Source organism: Pan troglodytes, chromosome 4 (genome assembly GCF_028858775.2).
Source record: "Pan troglodytes isolate AG18354 chromosome 4, NHGRI_mPanTro3-v2.0_pri, whole genome shotgun sequence".
Taxonomy (NCBI): domain Eukaryota; kingdom Metazoa; phylum Chordata; class Mammalia; order Primates; family Hominidae; genus Pan; species Pan troglodytes.
The window spans coordinates 149,522,541-149,536,630 of record NC_072402.2 but is presented as its reverse complement, the minus strand read 5'-3'; the positions used below and the strand labels follow the sequence as shown (position 1 = coordinate 149,536,630).

The 14,090-nt window shown below is 38.1% G+C and overlaps 1 protein-coding gene across 9 annotated transcripts in view; it reads right to left on the bottom strand.

The window, feature by feature from the left end:
• Positions 1 to 10,550: 10,550 nt before the first annotated feature.
• Positions 10,551 to 14,090, bottom strand: part of G3BP1 (G3BP stress granule assembly factor 1) — a 34,297-nt gene continuing 30,757 nt past the window's right edge. For all 9 annotated transcript variants that reach the window (XM_063810846.1, XM_063810848.1, XM_054684725.2 and 6 more), the window contains one exon: positions 10,551 to 12,012. In XM_063810846.1, coding sequence (XP_063666916.1) covers positions 11,806 to 12,012 — 207 coding nt within the window. In that variant the 3' untranslated portion in view covers positions 10,551 to 11,805. The remainder of the gene's footprint in view (positions 12,013 to 14,090) is intronic.

Here is a 14,090-nt window from a genome sequence, read left to right as displayed (position 1 = left end):
TGTTACTCTAAGTGCAGCTACAGCAGAAAACGTGCGACCATTCCAGACCACTGGAGGGTTTGTCTAAATTCATACCATTGACTAACTACAATAAAAAGAAGCAATTTTATAGCAGATGTGACTGGAGTTGAGCCAGCTCTCTCCATATTCACCCTCAAACAAGACCTCACCCTGGAAAGGTTTCTGAAATGCTTCTGCACTCCTATGGTTTCAACACTTCTTATAATCAGAAAACACTCTCTTTCTCAACAGGGATATTATGTATGCTTTATATCAATGGAATCCGAGAGTCAATCAATCCAAAATCTCTTGAAGGATGGGACAATTGAGCTCAGATTCTAAACAAAAGGTTCTTTTCCATAGCAGTTTACTATCTGGATTTATGTAATTGTGGTCTCATTCCAGCTGAGGAGTTTCTAATGGCTCTTTACTCCCACCCAAGCTCTGGACATGAAGTAGGAAAATGAAATTATAAGAGAAGTGTGTCAACAGAGGTGCCACTCTCCAAAAAAGTTAAGTAGATGCTCCTGCTTGTGTTGAAGTCCTTTTATCTGTGCAAACTAGCCAGATGAGTTCATTGGACAAGGCCTCTACGATTGTGTTTCATAGAATCCACTTGGCCTCACCTGTCTCTTCAGTTGCATCTAGCTTGGTCTTTGGCATGACAGGACCATGAGCCACAGCAGTGATGTCAGCAATGTCTTAGCTACTGCTCTAAGGGCCAGCACAGTACCCATTCTGGTCAGCTCTGGATGTTGTTCGGAAAAGTGGCACTCTTTGAATGGTCCCTATTTAGTCTGGTTTAGTGGGTCTCCAGGTCCATGTACATGTCTTTGGATGATTTTTTAAATGTTTCCTTAGCCAGGAGAAAGCATGTTAATCTTCTTTCAAAGTATAAGTTAGAATGGGCTCAGGAAGAACTAGAATATATTTTACTACATAAAACCACACGCATACATAATCTCCAGTTTTTCTATTCAGATTTTTAACTTCCCTATACCTGTCTTTCTACCTGCTGTATATTAAATCTATAATGGCAAATCAGTATACCATGAAAGCAGGGCATCAGAAAAAAAACACAGCCCCTTTTCCTACAATATAGGAGGGGATAATAAAAGCACCAATGTCATTACTAAAGTGGAATGTAGTATGTAACAGGATGAGGAGGGTGCCATGGAAAGGGCAAAAATTAAATCATGGAATGTCAGCAGTAACCTAAAGAATAGATGAGATTTCGACAGATGAGGATAAGATTCCAGGCAGAGGGAACAGTATGAGCAAAAATATGGATGTTAAAAAAATAGACAGCACATTCCAGGTTATTATCCATTTGGATAAAGTGTGATCAATGGGAGACATGTTTGGGAAGACAGATTTAAGAGTACATCAAAAGCTTAAAGGGTCAGGACTCATTAATATAGCAGTTCTCAAAGACAAACCAATAGGGTGCTCCCTCACAAACAGAGCGGCTTTCTATCTTCTTTCCATTAGCTGACACCTTCAGCCCAGCTCAGATTTCCCTGTACTTATTTTGAGAGAACTTAACTTTTCCTTTGTCTCAGAAGTAAGAGTACCCACTAGAAATTCACATCTTCAAGAGTGTCCGTTTGAACCAGTAAGTGCTAGGCATTTAGTTTGTCCTAGGTAGCCACCAGAAAGGAGATAGATAGGTATGGTAAAGTCATGGTTTTACTATGAGCTCACTACTCTATATTTATTCTGAAAAAGTTATGTCTATGAGTTGTTTATCAAGGCAATACTTAGTACAATGAAGAAAGTATTTCTAAAGGAGAGCTTTTGATCCAAACTATTACGTTTTATTGATCTAACTGAAATAGTAAACAGGCCTGAGGAAAACAGTCTAGCATGTCCTTTTTTACACCCTCAGTTGCATCTGAAATTACTTCTCCCAATGAGTATCTCTATTCAAAGCATGAAAATCAGGTCCATAAAGAAAAAAGGTACACTGAGGGGAAAAGAAGCCAAATATGAGTAGAAAAAAAATAAAGACAAACATGTATTGACTGGTATTAAGTCACTGCTAGTCCAAGTATGGAAAAGGAATAGTTTCTTTCACAAAAGTTTACATTTCTTAAGCAAATTCTTTAGAACACTGGGGAAAAGAAAAGTTAGTATTACCTACCACAGTAAAGATTGCCTCAAATCTTTTTTAAAATTGTTTACATATCAAATAAGCAGTTTGCTAAACTCAACTTTTCCCACATTAGATGTATTTCTACCTCATCTAAAAGCATACCATGCTCAACATGTCAATTTAGCCTGAATGGTATAGAAAAGGCTAAAAAATTGAGTTCCCACAAGGTACTTCAGAGCATTTTAAATTCATACTTCTTCATATTTTAGTAGTTCAATCTTCCAATACTTAAGCCATTGTATTTTCAGCACTAACAACAGTTAAAATGATATAAGTAAATTAAATCCCCAACAGGTCCCGCCTGCTTAGTATACTGAATGGATCTAGACAAAATACCTACTCAATGTGATTTTTGTGCTTATTAGACAAAAGGTTAGTGCAATGTTTAAAAAAAAAAAAAAAAACAGCTTGAGTTCTACTTTCAAAACAAACATAGCAGGGACCTCAGTGGTCTCCAAGTACGTCTGACAAACTGGATAAAACATGTCTTCAACTGCTTTGGACTTGAAATGGACAAAGTGAACCACAAAATGACCAAAACAAAAACCTAATACTTTTAAGCCCTCTTGATATTCCATGACTGCCAAAGGCTATTCCACTCTCATTGTCTAGATCAGCCTCACAGTAGACCTGTTGATTAAAAATCACCTTATCTAGAATTGATGCAAGTTACTGCAATGAATAACTTGTAGTACATTTAGGGTGAAGAGTGGCTGGTGCATGATTAGAATACTCAGTGACTGTTAACTTGGCAAGTGTTCAAACATACCACAGTGCTTCCAAATCACAAATCACTTGGTCCTCTCTCCCAGGACAGGCCACTTACGGAGACCTTATTCTCAAACTTGACTGGCCTAGGGAAGCTATAGAAAGAGACCAAATTACCTTGCAGCCATAGCTGTGAACACACTGGAGCCATACTTGAAAACTGGCGATGAACAGGACAACAGAGAGATACCAATTCATTGCTAAAACATTCCAAAATGAGTTTATTACAAAATAAATGCACAGTCACTGGAGGAAGGGGTTATTTATACACTCGATCTTAGATTTAGCAACCTTTCATTTTGACTCAGGATTCATTGACTAACTTAAGATGGGCTAGTTTCTGCCAACAGGGCAAGAGTGTGCAATCTCAGAGTCCCACCCAACCTTGCCAAAGCAAATGACTTCTGCATTAATTGGAAGTCATCCCCAAAGGACTTGCCCTTCATGTTTTCCCCATTTTGCCCGCTTAGATACTTGCACAAAAGATGCACCCTTTGTCTTAAAAGTTCCCTAGTTCGATGTTTAGGCAGAAGAGCAAATCCCAGGTTATTATTATTCTGCAAATAATTTTACATTTCCTTTATTCCAAAAATGTAGCTACCAACTTAAATGTATCACGGCACACAAGGGGTAAAAGTTACAAACTTCCAATAGCTAGGGCATGTTTCCTCAAACACTATGGTTCATTAGTACATTATTCAAGAAGTTACATTAACCCCAAAGAATCTAAGAAGGGCACTGTGTAATTCTTCAGGTCACAATGCCAGCATGACTGTGGAGTCTGTTACAGGTAAGACAATCACAAGTTACAATTCTGTGATTCCAAATACTTTGGGGATGTAGAAAATGTGCTTAGCTGGGCAGCATGAATTAGCTCAGCAACATAGTGCTATGATGGAAGAGGTTCAAGATGATTCATACTTTCACGCCAGACCAGAAGTCACAAGCTCACATAGCGGCAACTCTGACAGCTAGCCAAAGTAGAAGATACTTCTAAAAAGCAGCCTGGGGACATTTTAATTAATTGGCCTAGAAAATTAGGTCAGAATTACAAAGTTCCTCATCCTTATGAAGAAGAAAATGTGATAGTATGTCTTTTATATGGAAATTTCTTTGTATATATGTATAAACTTGGTATGGCCTTAATGCTGCAGTTAAGGATTTGTCTGGCTACCACCTTAAGCAGCGTGTTAAGCAATCGCTTCCTTAATGTAACATTTTTACTTCTTACTGGACACTCAACCTTGAACAACTAATTCCCTTTTGCCCCTTACTCTTCCCCCCTTTTTTTGCATGAAGTCATAAAAGTTATGGCAGTTATTTTTTGGCTTGTAAAAAAAAAAAATATTTCTGCAGTTTGAAGATGGAATGTAAAATTTCTGTGAAACATGTATATAAAAGTATATTTATTGAACCATCCATATACACATATCCATGCTGATTCCAATGGAAAAAAATTAAAGTTTTCTGAAATTTTCTGTGGTTAACTCATAATTATTACTATTTAACCAACTTTATATGCAATAACTTCCAATTACCCCAGGGAGAAACCTATGTATGACCTGGAAAATATCTCACTTTAGACAAGGCTTTATGTCGAGAAATGAGAATTCATTTGTTCATTCAAGAAGTATTTATTGATAGGTGCTAGGCAAGATACAAAGATGACTCAGACACAGATCCTGCCCATAAGGAGCTTACAGTCTAATAGGGGAGAGAGAACACATACATGGAATACATGGTCAGAACTATGTTTCAGTAAGATGAATCTAATATTGTGTATAAAGTAGGCTGGAATAAGAGGTTAAGTGAAGCTGAGAGACTACTGAAATTACATAGGTGAGGAAGAAAGACGGGAAAGACTTGAGGTAGAACTGACAGGACTTAGCTGAAGACTGGATGTGGGGAATAACAAAAATGGAAGCAGATGACTCAGACTTTAGCATGGATGATGTCATGAACTGAAAGAAGGAACAAGTTTTTGCAAAGAAATGAAAATTTCATATAAAATTCTTCTGCATAGAAACAAACTGTCTGGGATATACTAGGCACAATCAGGAAGAAATGGCTAGTTACCCAGACCAATGGAAGCACCTCAAACTGGCCAGTGACTTCCTCCCCCTTATATATCCATCCCCCCAAATTTCCCAACAATTTTCTCCACTGAAATGGTATAGTGCCTAAAATTTATTAAATTCAAGGTCTATCTCCAGACATGCCTCCCTTGGGAATGAAAACAGAAATATGTTAAGTTATTCAACTCAGTAAGTTATCATCTAAAGACACTAGTTATGAGTCACTGTACCTTCTGGTGGAATACAGAGATGAACTCCCTAGTCCTTATCTTCTAGGAGCTTACAGTCTAGTAAAGTAGTAAAACAGATAATGTAATTCTAATTCTAGACTGAAGGGCTTGTAAGTTATGAACTATGAGAAAGACAAAGTGCTCTAGAACAGTTTCAGAAATGAAGGTTGGAACAGGACCTCAAACAAGAGGGAAAATGTGGAAAGTAGATGAGAATGGATTTGTTCCTCACTCCAAATTCTGGACAGATCAGCCCCAAAAAGGGGCTACTCCCCATTCCTGTTGAAATTTTTTCTTAGGAAAAAATATAGCTCTTGTACTGATCTTTCAAAAAATTACTTACATGGCAAGAGATCAGAGGAAAGGGGGGATTGTAGATCTCAGTGGACCTTCAGGGAAGAGAGAAGGCACTTGAAGCCAAGGAATCACAATGCCTGGCTTATCGGGAGGACCCTCTGTTTTAGCAAGGCTGGAGCATCACTTCCATGAAGAGTGGGAGAAATAACTCAAAAGTAATATTAAGACCTTGATATAAACATGGCATTGCCAGGCACTAAACAGGGTACACGCCTAAGACCAAATTGCTGCCCCCTAGGAGCTTACAGTTACAACAATACAAGGTGGAAAAAGCACCACAATGTACAGAATGCAAAATGCTGAAGTATTTAGGAGAAATTACAGCTGAGTTTCAGCTATTAACACATTAGGATACCCAATAGCTTTCTGACAGCTAGTAGTAAACCCATCCCTGAGGGGAGCACAAGTTAATGTCCTTAGACAACAAGCCCTGGTAGAGCTGGGCCATTAAAGACAGTTCTAAGAAAACTGAGAAAACAGGGGTATGAAAACTACAGAAGCAACTGGGTGAACATACAAAAAGTGATACCTTCCCTTTTTCTCCTGACAAACTTTAACAGGGCTGCCCTTCCTACAGTGAATCTAAACTGATGATCACCGTATTACTTCTAAAAGCAGATTTGGGACTCTACTAACCAATTCTCTCTGATCATTTGTAAAATGAAGGGGTTGTACAAGTCACTTCCTAGTCCTTTCCAGCACTAACATTCTATGATTCAAAGAATTCTGAGAGTTTCTCTGTTCCTTGCGGTAATAACCAAAATAGAAGAAAAAAAATTTAAGTCTGATGCTTCTCACTCAAAAATATAATTATTTTCTATATAAATCACAAATGATCCCTATGCTATCAGCTCAATTTTACTTCCACCCTATCCTTCTTCAAAATCCATGAATTTTTTAAAACCACGTCCTACAAGCTACCTTAGCATGCACCAAATGATTTTTCAAAAAGTTTTCTCATCTCCTACTCCCTTTTACCAACTTCTTGGTATAATGTCATTTAAAGGGCCAAATCAGTGTACATCCAATCTTCATAACAAAATTTTAAAATTTAGGAGAACTGACATCAAAGCATGAGGACAGTGAGTAACCGAAGTGGTTTTTGTTGTTTTCTAATTTTTTGTTTTTTAGAGACAGGGTCTCACTCTGTCACCCAGGTTAGAGTGCAGTGGTATGATCATAACTCATTGCAGCCTCCAACTCCTGGGCTCAAGCAATCTCCTGCCTCAGCCTCCTGAGAGACGGAGACTATAGGAATGCGCCACCACATCTGGCTCACTTTTCAATTATCTGTAGAGACAGGGTCTTGCTATGTTGCCCAAGCTGGTCTCAAATTCCTGGCCTCGAGCAATCCTCTGGCCTCAGCCTCCCAAAGCACTGGGATTACAGGCATGAGCCACCCCACCCCACCCCAAAGTGATTTTAACATCAGCAATAGTTAAAACTGTTTCTATCCAGGTTAAACAGGATTTAATCTTCCATCTAATTACTATCAAAAATATAGGCAACCTTCCCCAAAAGTGGGCTTCTGAAAATAAATACTTGGTTCAGTAAATCAATAATTTCTGGTAAACATCCTTAATTTACTTACAAAAAAATCCTAAGACACACTGTATGCACACTGTACCTTACAAATCTGGGACACTGGCCACATTTCAAAATACTACACTTAGGAATTTCTGTAATTGGCCAAGTCACATGATTTATTAAAGAAATAGTTGAACAGATTCCCTATATTATTTTCCTCTTACAGGGAATTAAAATAAGCTACTAGGTTCAAGTAGAAACTGTGGAGAGAAGACGAATCCAATGTTTTCAAACAAGTCACATAAACAGAAACTAAAAACCTAATTGCAAGCCAACACATATGCATAATCAAAAAACAAAACTGGTTAAGGGTTTTAGGTAATCTGTAATCATCTTTTTACTCATTTAGGCCTTGATTTGAGACATGAAAGCATGAACAAGGCAGTTTAATTTCAGTGTTGTACTGAAGTGATATCTATCCACTAATAAGAATGTAAATATAAACAAGTTTTATCTCACATGTGCCACCATCTCTCCTTTACTATAGTCTGTTAAGAGTTGACAGGCCCACCTATGGTCCCCAGAATCTCAACATTAAACAAATATAAATCCCAAAAGGCATTACTACCTTAGAATCAGAAATTCTTAGTTATCATCTTGTGCCACATGGCCATTACTTGATCAGCAACTTTAACTTAACCCCTCATCCCACATAAGACATTGCTAATTTTTTTTTTGGTACATTAGGCAGTTAGCTAAAACCTGATATTCAAATAAATGCTGATGTTACTTCAAGTTTAAAAACTGCTGAACTAAAAAGGTCAACAATTATCTCATCTATATGCAGCACTGCAAAGATTCCTTTAAGTAGCACAAAAAGAAAACTGCAATATAAAAAACATCTTTATAGATTTGACAAATGCAACCATTTAAAAGAAATGTCACTCAGCATAAACAGTGGTCTACAAATCTAAGCTCTTCAAAAAGGTTACCTGTAAGTTCTAAAATGGCTTTCTATAAAGTGCAACATTTTCCATTAAATCGTTAAATTCTACAAGGGTTTTTCAAATAGAGGGATGAAGAAAAGTATCAGAAGGTGACAGTTTATAAGCACAAAACACAAATTCTATAAACTCACCTGGATTATACTATAATAAAAATATTATTATTCACATCCAGATTTGAAGTTTGCATTAAATTATCAAACCTGATGAGAAAAAACTTAAAAACAAACCACCATTATTGTGTTACCATATATAATCTGCAAATCAAAAAAAGACTCACAAAATCCAAGTTTAATTATCTTGTTTGCCCTAAAGGAAATTAAGAACTGTAATGTTAACCTTGTTCTGAATGTATTCCAGACTCAAGTCTCCCTACAGTAGGAAGTTCATTGCGGTCTATGCTACTGAAATGTAATTAGGCGGGCATTATGGTTCTAGAGAAAAAGCATCAGTTTGGGAGGCAAATGTGCTCCTTGCTACATGGATGACTTGGAAGCCTGTCATTTAACTGTTCTGATTCAGTTTCTTCCTCATCTATTGTGCTGAGGACAATATCACCTAACCCGCAGCACAGATGTGAAAATTAACTTTTCTAACCTAAAGTGCAATTCAACTAACACTGTGGTAATGACATACTCAACCAAAGTCAAATTATTATTTTTGGATTATTGATCTCACTGGTCCCTAGCAATATCTGACAAAGTTGAGAACGCTGGAATACACAAAGTAAAACCCAACCTCACCACTAAAACAAAAATACAGTTTAAGGCCCAAGATGTCTAATTACAAATTAACAGGTCTTAAAAAACTAAGACCCACTGAACCAAACAAATCTTATCTAACTAAAATACTCATGAGGCCAGGTGCAATGGTGCACACCTGTAGTTCTGGCTACTTGGAAGGCAGGAGAACTGATGAGGCCAGGAGCTTGAGACCAGCCTGACAACATAGCAAGACCTTGCCTCTATAAAAATAAAAATAAAATAAAAAAAATCTCATGGGTCAAGAGTTCTAAGCTCAGTAGCTAATAACTATATATTGGGCCATTCCTACGGATGAAAATTTTCATTTTAAAATCTGAAAATGTTCAATGTGATGAGCTCCTACTGCTGCCACCTATAGAAAATGTTGCCCTAACTTATAATGATTTTCCAGCAGTGGAAACGTATACATCTCTAAGCTCTCAGGTTTACTCTACATGCAATAATGTACATAATTGTACAAGGATTCTCAACAGTTCTGATCATGATGCTAATCCTATTTCTTAGGTCCAATACTATCATTCAAAACCTCACAATCATCCCAACTCTGACGACAGAAAGCACTGGGGAAGCTTTCTATTTTCTGAGATTGTGCAGTAATTCCCTGCAACAAATTACAAGCAGCATCAGTATGTATTGCTACCACCTCTCCACATTTACACCAACATACACAACACACACATACATTTGGTACAAATAATAAAAAGTGAAATTACTAATTCCTTAGAGTAGATGTTACTGCAATTCTTGAAACAGATTTCCATTTCCTAGTTTGTTATTTATCTGAGGCTGAGTTTCAAAAGAATGAGTCTTCATTCCAGTTTTCCTAATCCCACAGCTCCACCCACCCACAGGAATAGGGACTATCAGTGTTCTCAATGGGGTTGCTTCATTTTTACACAACATTTGGTATCCTTAGACCCCACCCAATAAATGCCAGATGCATGTCTCTCCAACAACCCTTCCAAATTTCACACATTTCCAAATGTCCTCTAGTATGTGATAACACCAAGCTGAGGACTGCTGCATCTAGTTAATGCCCTTAAGTCTCCAAGTAGGAAGAACTTCTGTTTTGAAATGTATAATTTAGTATTCACTCATGAAGGATAATTTCTAGGCTATCCATAATTTATGACCTTGAAGTTACCACAAAGTAATCTTTTTTTCCAAAGTGACTCAGACTAAACTTTTTTTTCCACCCACCACATGCTTAATATAAGCTACAAAAGTATAAGTTGTATTTCTTCCTATTATCAGTGATATGGGCCAAAAGTGGTTACCAAAGTTACTTTAACCCTACAAAAAAGCCATGTGATTCAGTTACATTAAGTTTATGTAAAGGAGATGCTGCCAATTTTCAAATATTTGAGGAACTGGAACCAAACTGGTAATACCAACTTCACTGTGGTCTTAACCATCACAGCAAACCTAGAGTTTCTCAGTAATGCAAACCAAATATTCCTATGCTATCCTCAAACGACAGTCCTAAAGATGAATACTGTTAAGAAAATAAATACGCTGAATTTTACAACCTGGTTGCCCTTCAATTAGTAATGACAATCACACAGAAGTTTGTTTCACACGTGTGAACAAAACCTTCACCCATCTCACACACAGCACTCAACAAATAACACATATGTGAAACGAGTATTAGTCTATATTGCCAGATTAAATTTTCTTCCAGAAATATTTTAATAAAAATTGGCCATTTCCAAGTAACACCCACTGCATGCCCATCAATAAAAGAGAACCATAACAAAATAGAAAATTTACCATATGGCTATGATTTTAAGAAAAAAAAAAATGCGGACACGAGCACATGAGCAAAGTCCAATATTAAAGTAACATTCCTTCTTACGGGCTATGATTAGGAATCTGATTAGATACCAGAATAAAAATACAAATGCTGAACTATTTAGGTCAAAGAACCTCTATAGAAGCATCTGTCTTCAAAGGCATTCCAGTTTGAGACTCAATTTTAGAATAAGGCATAACAAATATGTTAACAAAAGACATACACAAAGTGATGAAAGAGGGATTCTGTAATTCCCCACATACTCTGAACCTAATAAAACAAATCTAGATTTTTTTTTTTAAACAATTGCCAAGACTGAAATCAAAGATAAATAGAAGGCACAACAGTTTTGCTCTGGTTGTTATCTGGGTTTTGGGAATTTTTTTGCTTTTTGTTTTTTTACAAATACAAATTAAACATGAAAAAACTACTTCAAAAAAACTAACAGTTCAAGAAAAGCCTATCAGTTGCATTCTAGACATTTAAAACCTATTATCACAATTTAAATTTCAATGTAAAAACAGTAGGTTTTAGAATTGTTTTGTGATCCTTTATCAAAAAAAAATTCTATTCCTTTTATTCAGTTTTTAAACATACCAGTGAGAATCAAAATTGTCAAATTTTCCAATGGCAATTTCTCCACACCAGAAGGTAGTTATGACTCTCAAAGAAGAAACAATTTGGGTTTTTCCTGCCTTCAAAATATTATCAAATCCTGTATTTCTTACAGGCTTTTCAAACACGTAGAAAATAAGAAATATTCCAATGAATGAAACATACCAAATGTCAGTAATACGCAAGACATTCCTTTGGGGAAATGGCTGTAAAAAAAAAAAAAAATCCAGTCTGTATATGCAAAGTAAGCAAGGAAATTCAGTCTTTTTTTTGCTTCTTTAAAAGTCCGTTATTCCTAAAATATCATTCCACAAAATTGGAAGTGAAAGACTAAAGGTCAGGAAAGGGAAGAGAGGGAGAGGGAGCACACACCATTAACACACAAAAAAAGTAAAATTATACAAACTTAAGCAGTTTATAACAGACTGGGGTCATACTCCAAGATACCAAAGGCTGTCGAAAATTCACCATTCTGTTGGAACCAGGGTTTGTATGGCTGCATGAAGATCCATGAAGATTCACTGCCGTGGCGCAAGCCCCCTTCCCACTCCAAATCCTGGTTTCTGCACCATGCCTCCACGGGGAGGGCCTCTCATTCCACCACCCAGCCCACCTCGAGGGCCTCCAGGTCCCCGAAGGCGATTATCTCGTCGGTCGCCTTCCCTGGCAGCTCGAGTCTTCTTCTCTTCGACATTCAGACGGACCTCACCTCTGAACATGATGGGCTGTAAGAATCAAGGTGACCAGACTTAGAGTACTGATGAGCTGGCTATCACTATCAAAGATAAAGAAAGCTGTAATAATGAACCAGCAGAGGCTGGGCATGGTGACTCATGCCTGTAATCCCAGCACTTTGGGAGGCCGAGACAGGTGGATTACGAGGTCAGGAGTTCAAGACCAGCCTGACCAACATGGTGAAACCCCGTCTCTACTAAAAAAACACAAAAATTAGCCAGACATGGTGACACACGCCTGTAGTTCCAGCTATTCAAGGAGGCTGAGGCAGGAGAATTGCTTGAACCCAGGAGGCGGAGGTTGCAGTGAGCCAAGATCACGCCATTGTACTCCAGTCTGGGAAAAAGAGCGAGACTCCGACTCAGAAAAATAAAAGAACCAGCAGATTATAAATCAGCTAAGTTCTCACAGTTCAGTGTTTTGTTTGTTCTTTTAATGAGACAGAGTTTCACTCGTCACCCAGACTGGAGTGCAACTTGAACCCGGGTGGCGGAAGTTGCGGTGAGCCAAGATCGTGCCACTGCACTCCAGCCTGGGCGACAGAGTGAGACTCCGTCCCAATAAAAAATAAAAAATAAAAAAAATTGCCACCTTCTCCATAGATTTGGAGGCTTAGAATAAAACCTCATCATAACCAGTGTGAAAAGATGGTACTGTACATATTTATGCAAAGTACATATACATTTAAAATAAAAACTTCATTAATTTGACATAAACTTTAATTTGCTCTTTAACACCTCCTGAGAATTTTGGATAGTCTTGGCCTTCGTTTCCTCCTAACAGAGCCAAAGTAGTTAACGGGCTACGAAACATTTCAATATATTCAATTTATGCTCTTCACCAGCAATGTAATTTTCTAATTTCTTAAAAATGAGTATCTAAGAGTACTTACTATGTGTCACGGAAGTGTTCTATTCAAATTTATTTATTTATTTATTTTTTGAGATGGAGTCTCCCTTTGTTGCCCAGGCTGGAGTGCAGTAGCGCGATCTTGGCTCACTGCAAGCTCCGCCTCCCAGATTCACGCCATTCTCCTGCCTCAGTCTCCCGAGTAGCTGGGACTACAGGCGTCCGCCACCACACCCAGCTAATTTTTTGTATTTTTAGTAGAGACGGGGTTTCACCATGTTAGCCAGGATGGTCTCAATCTCCTGACCTCGTGATCCGCCCGCCTCAGCCTCCCAAAGTGCTGGGATTACAGGCGTGAGCCACTGCGCCCAGCTCTATTCAAATTCATTAGCTCACTTAACCTTTACAACAACCCTCTGATGGTAGATACCTACTTTAAGGACTAGCAAACTAAGGGCTGGGGAGGTTAAGTAACTTGTCCCATGGGTCACAACACTAATGAGTGATGAAAGGAGAATACAAACCAAGGCCTCCAGGGAAAAATAAGCTTTGAAACGGTAAGCTACACTACAGTATGTCATACACCAGGGCAATCAGTCTTACATAAGCTATTTCTGCTCACACAAAAAATTAGTGAAGGGAGCATAGTAGACTTCTATCAATACCATGAAATGAAGGGTGGCCACTAGGCCTAATACATGCTGAATGACGGATTTATCTACAAAGCCTACTGGACATTTCTGGGTTCTTCAGTGGCTTTGGTGAGATAAACCACTGTTCTCTCATTTCTCAAACAGTATTTTGCAGGAGATGCTTCACAAAAATAAATGGTCAAATAATTTGAAAGATAATGTATATCTGCATACTCAGGTTGACATAATGTTATAACCACAACATTAAACTACGCAGTATGGCCAGGTGCATTGGCTCGCACCTATAATCCCAGCACTTTGGGAGGCCGAGGTCAGCGGATCACCTGAGGTCAGGAGTTCGAGATCAGCCTGGTTAACTTGGGGAAGCCCCATGTCTACTAAAAATACAAAAAAATCAGCTAGGCATGGTGGCGGGTGCCTGTAATCCCAGCTACTCAGGAAGTTGAGGCAGGAGAACTGCTTGAACCCGGGATGTGGAGGTTGCAGTGAGCCAAGATCACACCATTGCACTCCAGCCTGGGTGGCAGAGTGAGACACTGTCTCAAAAATAAAAAATAAAAAAATAA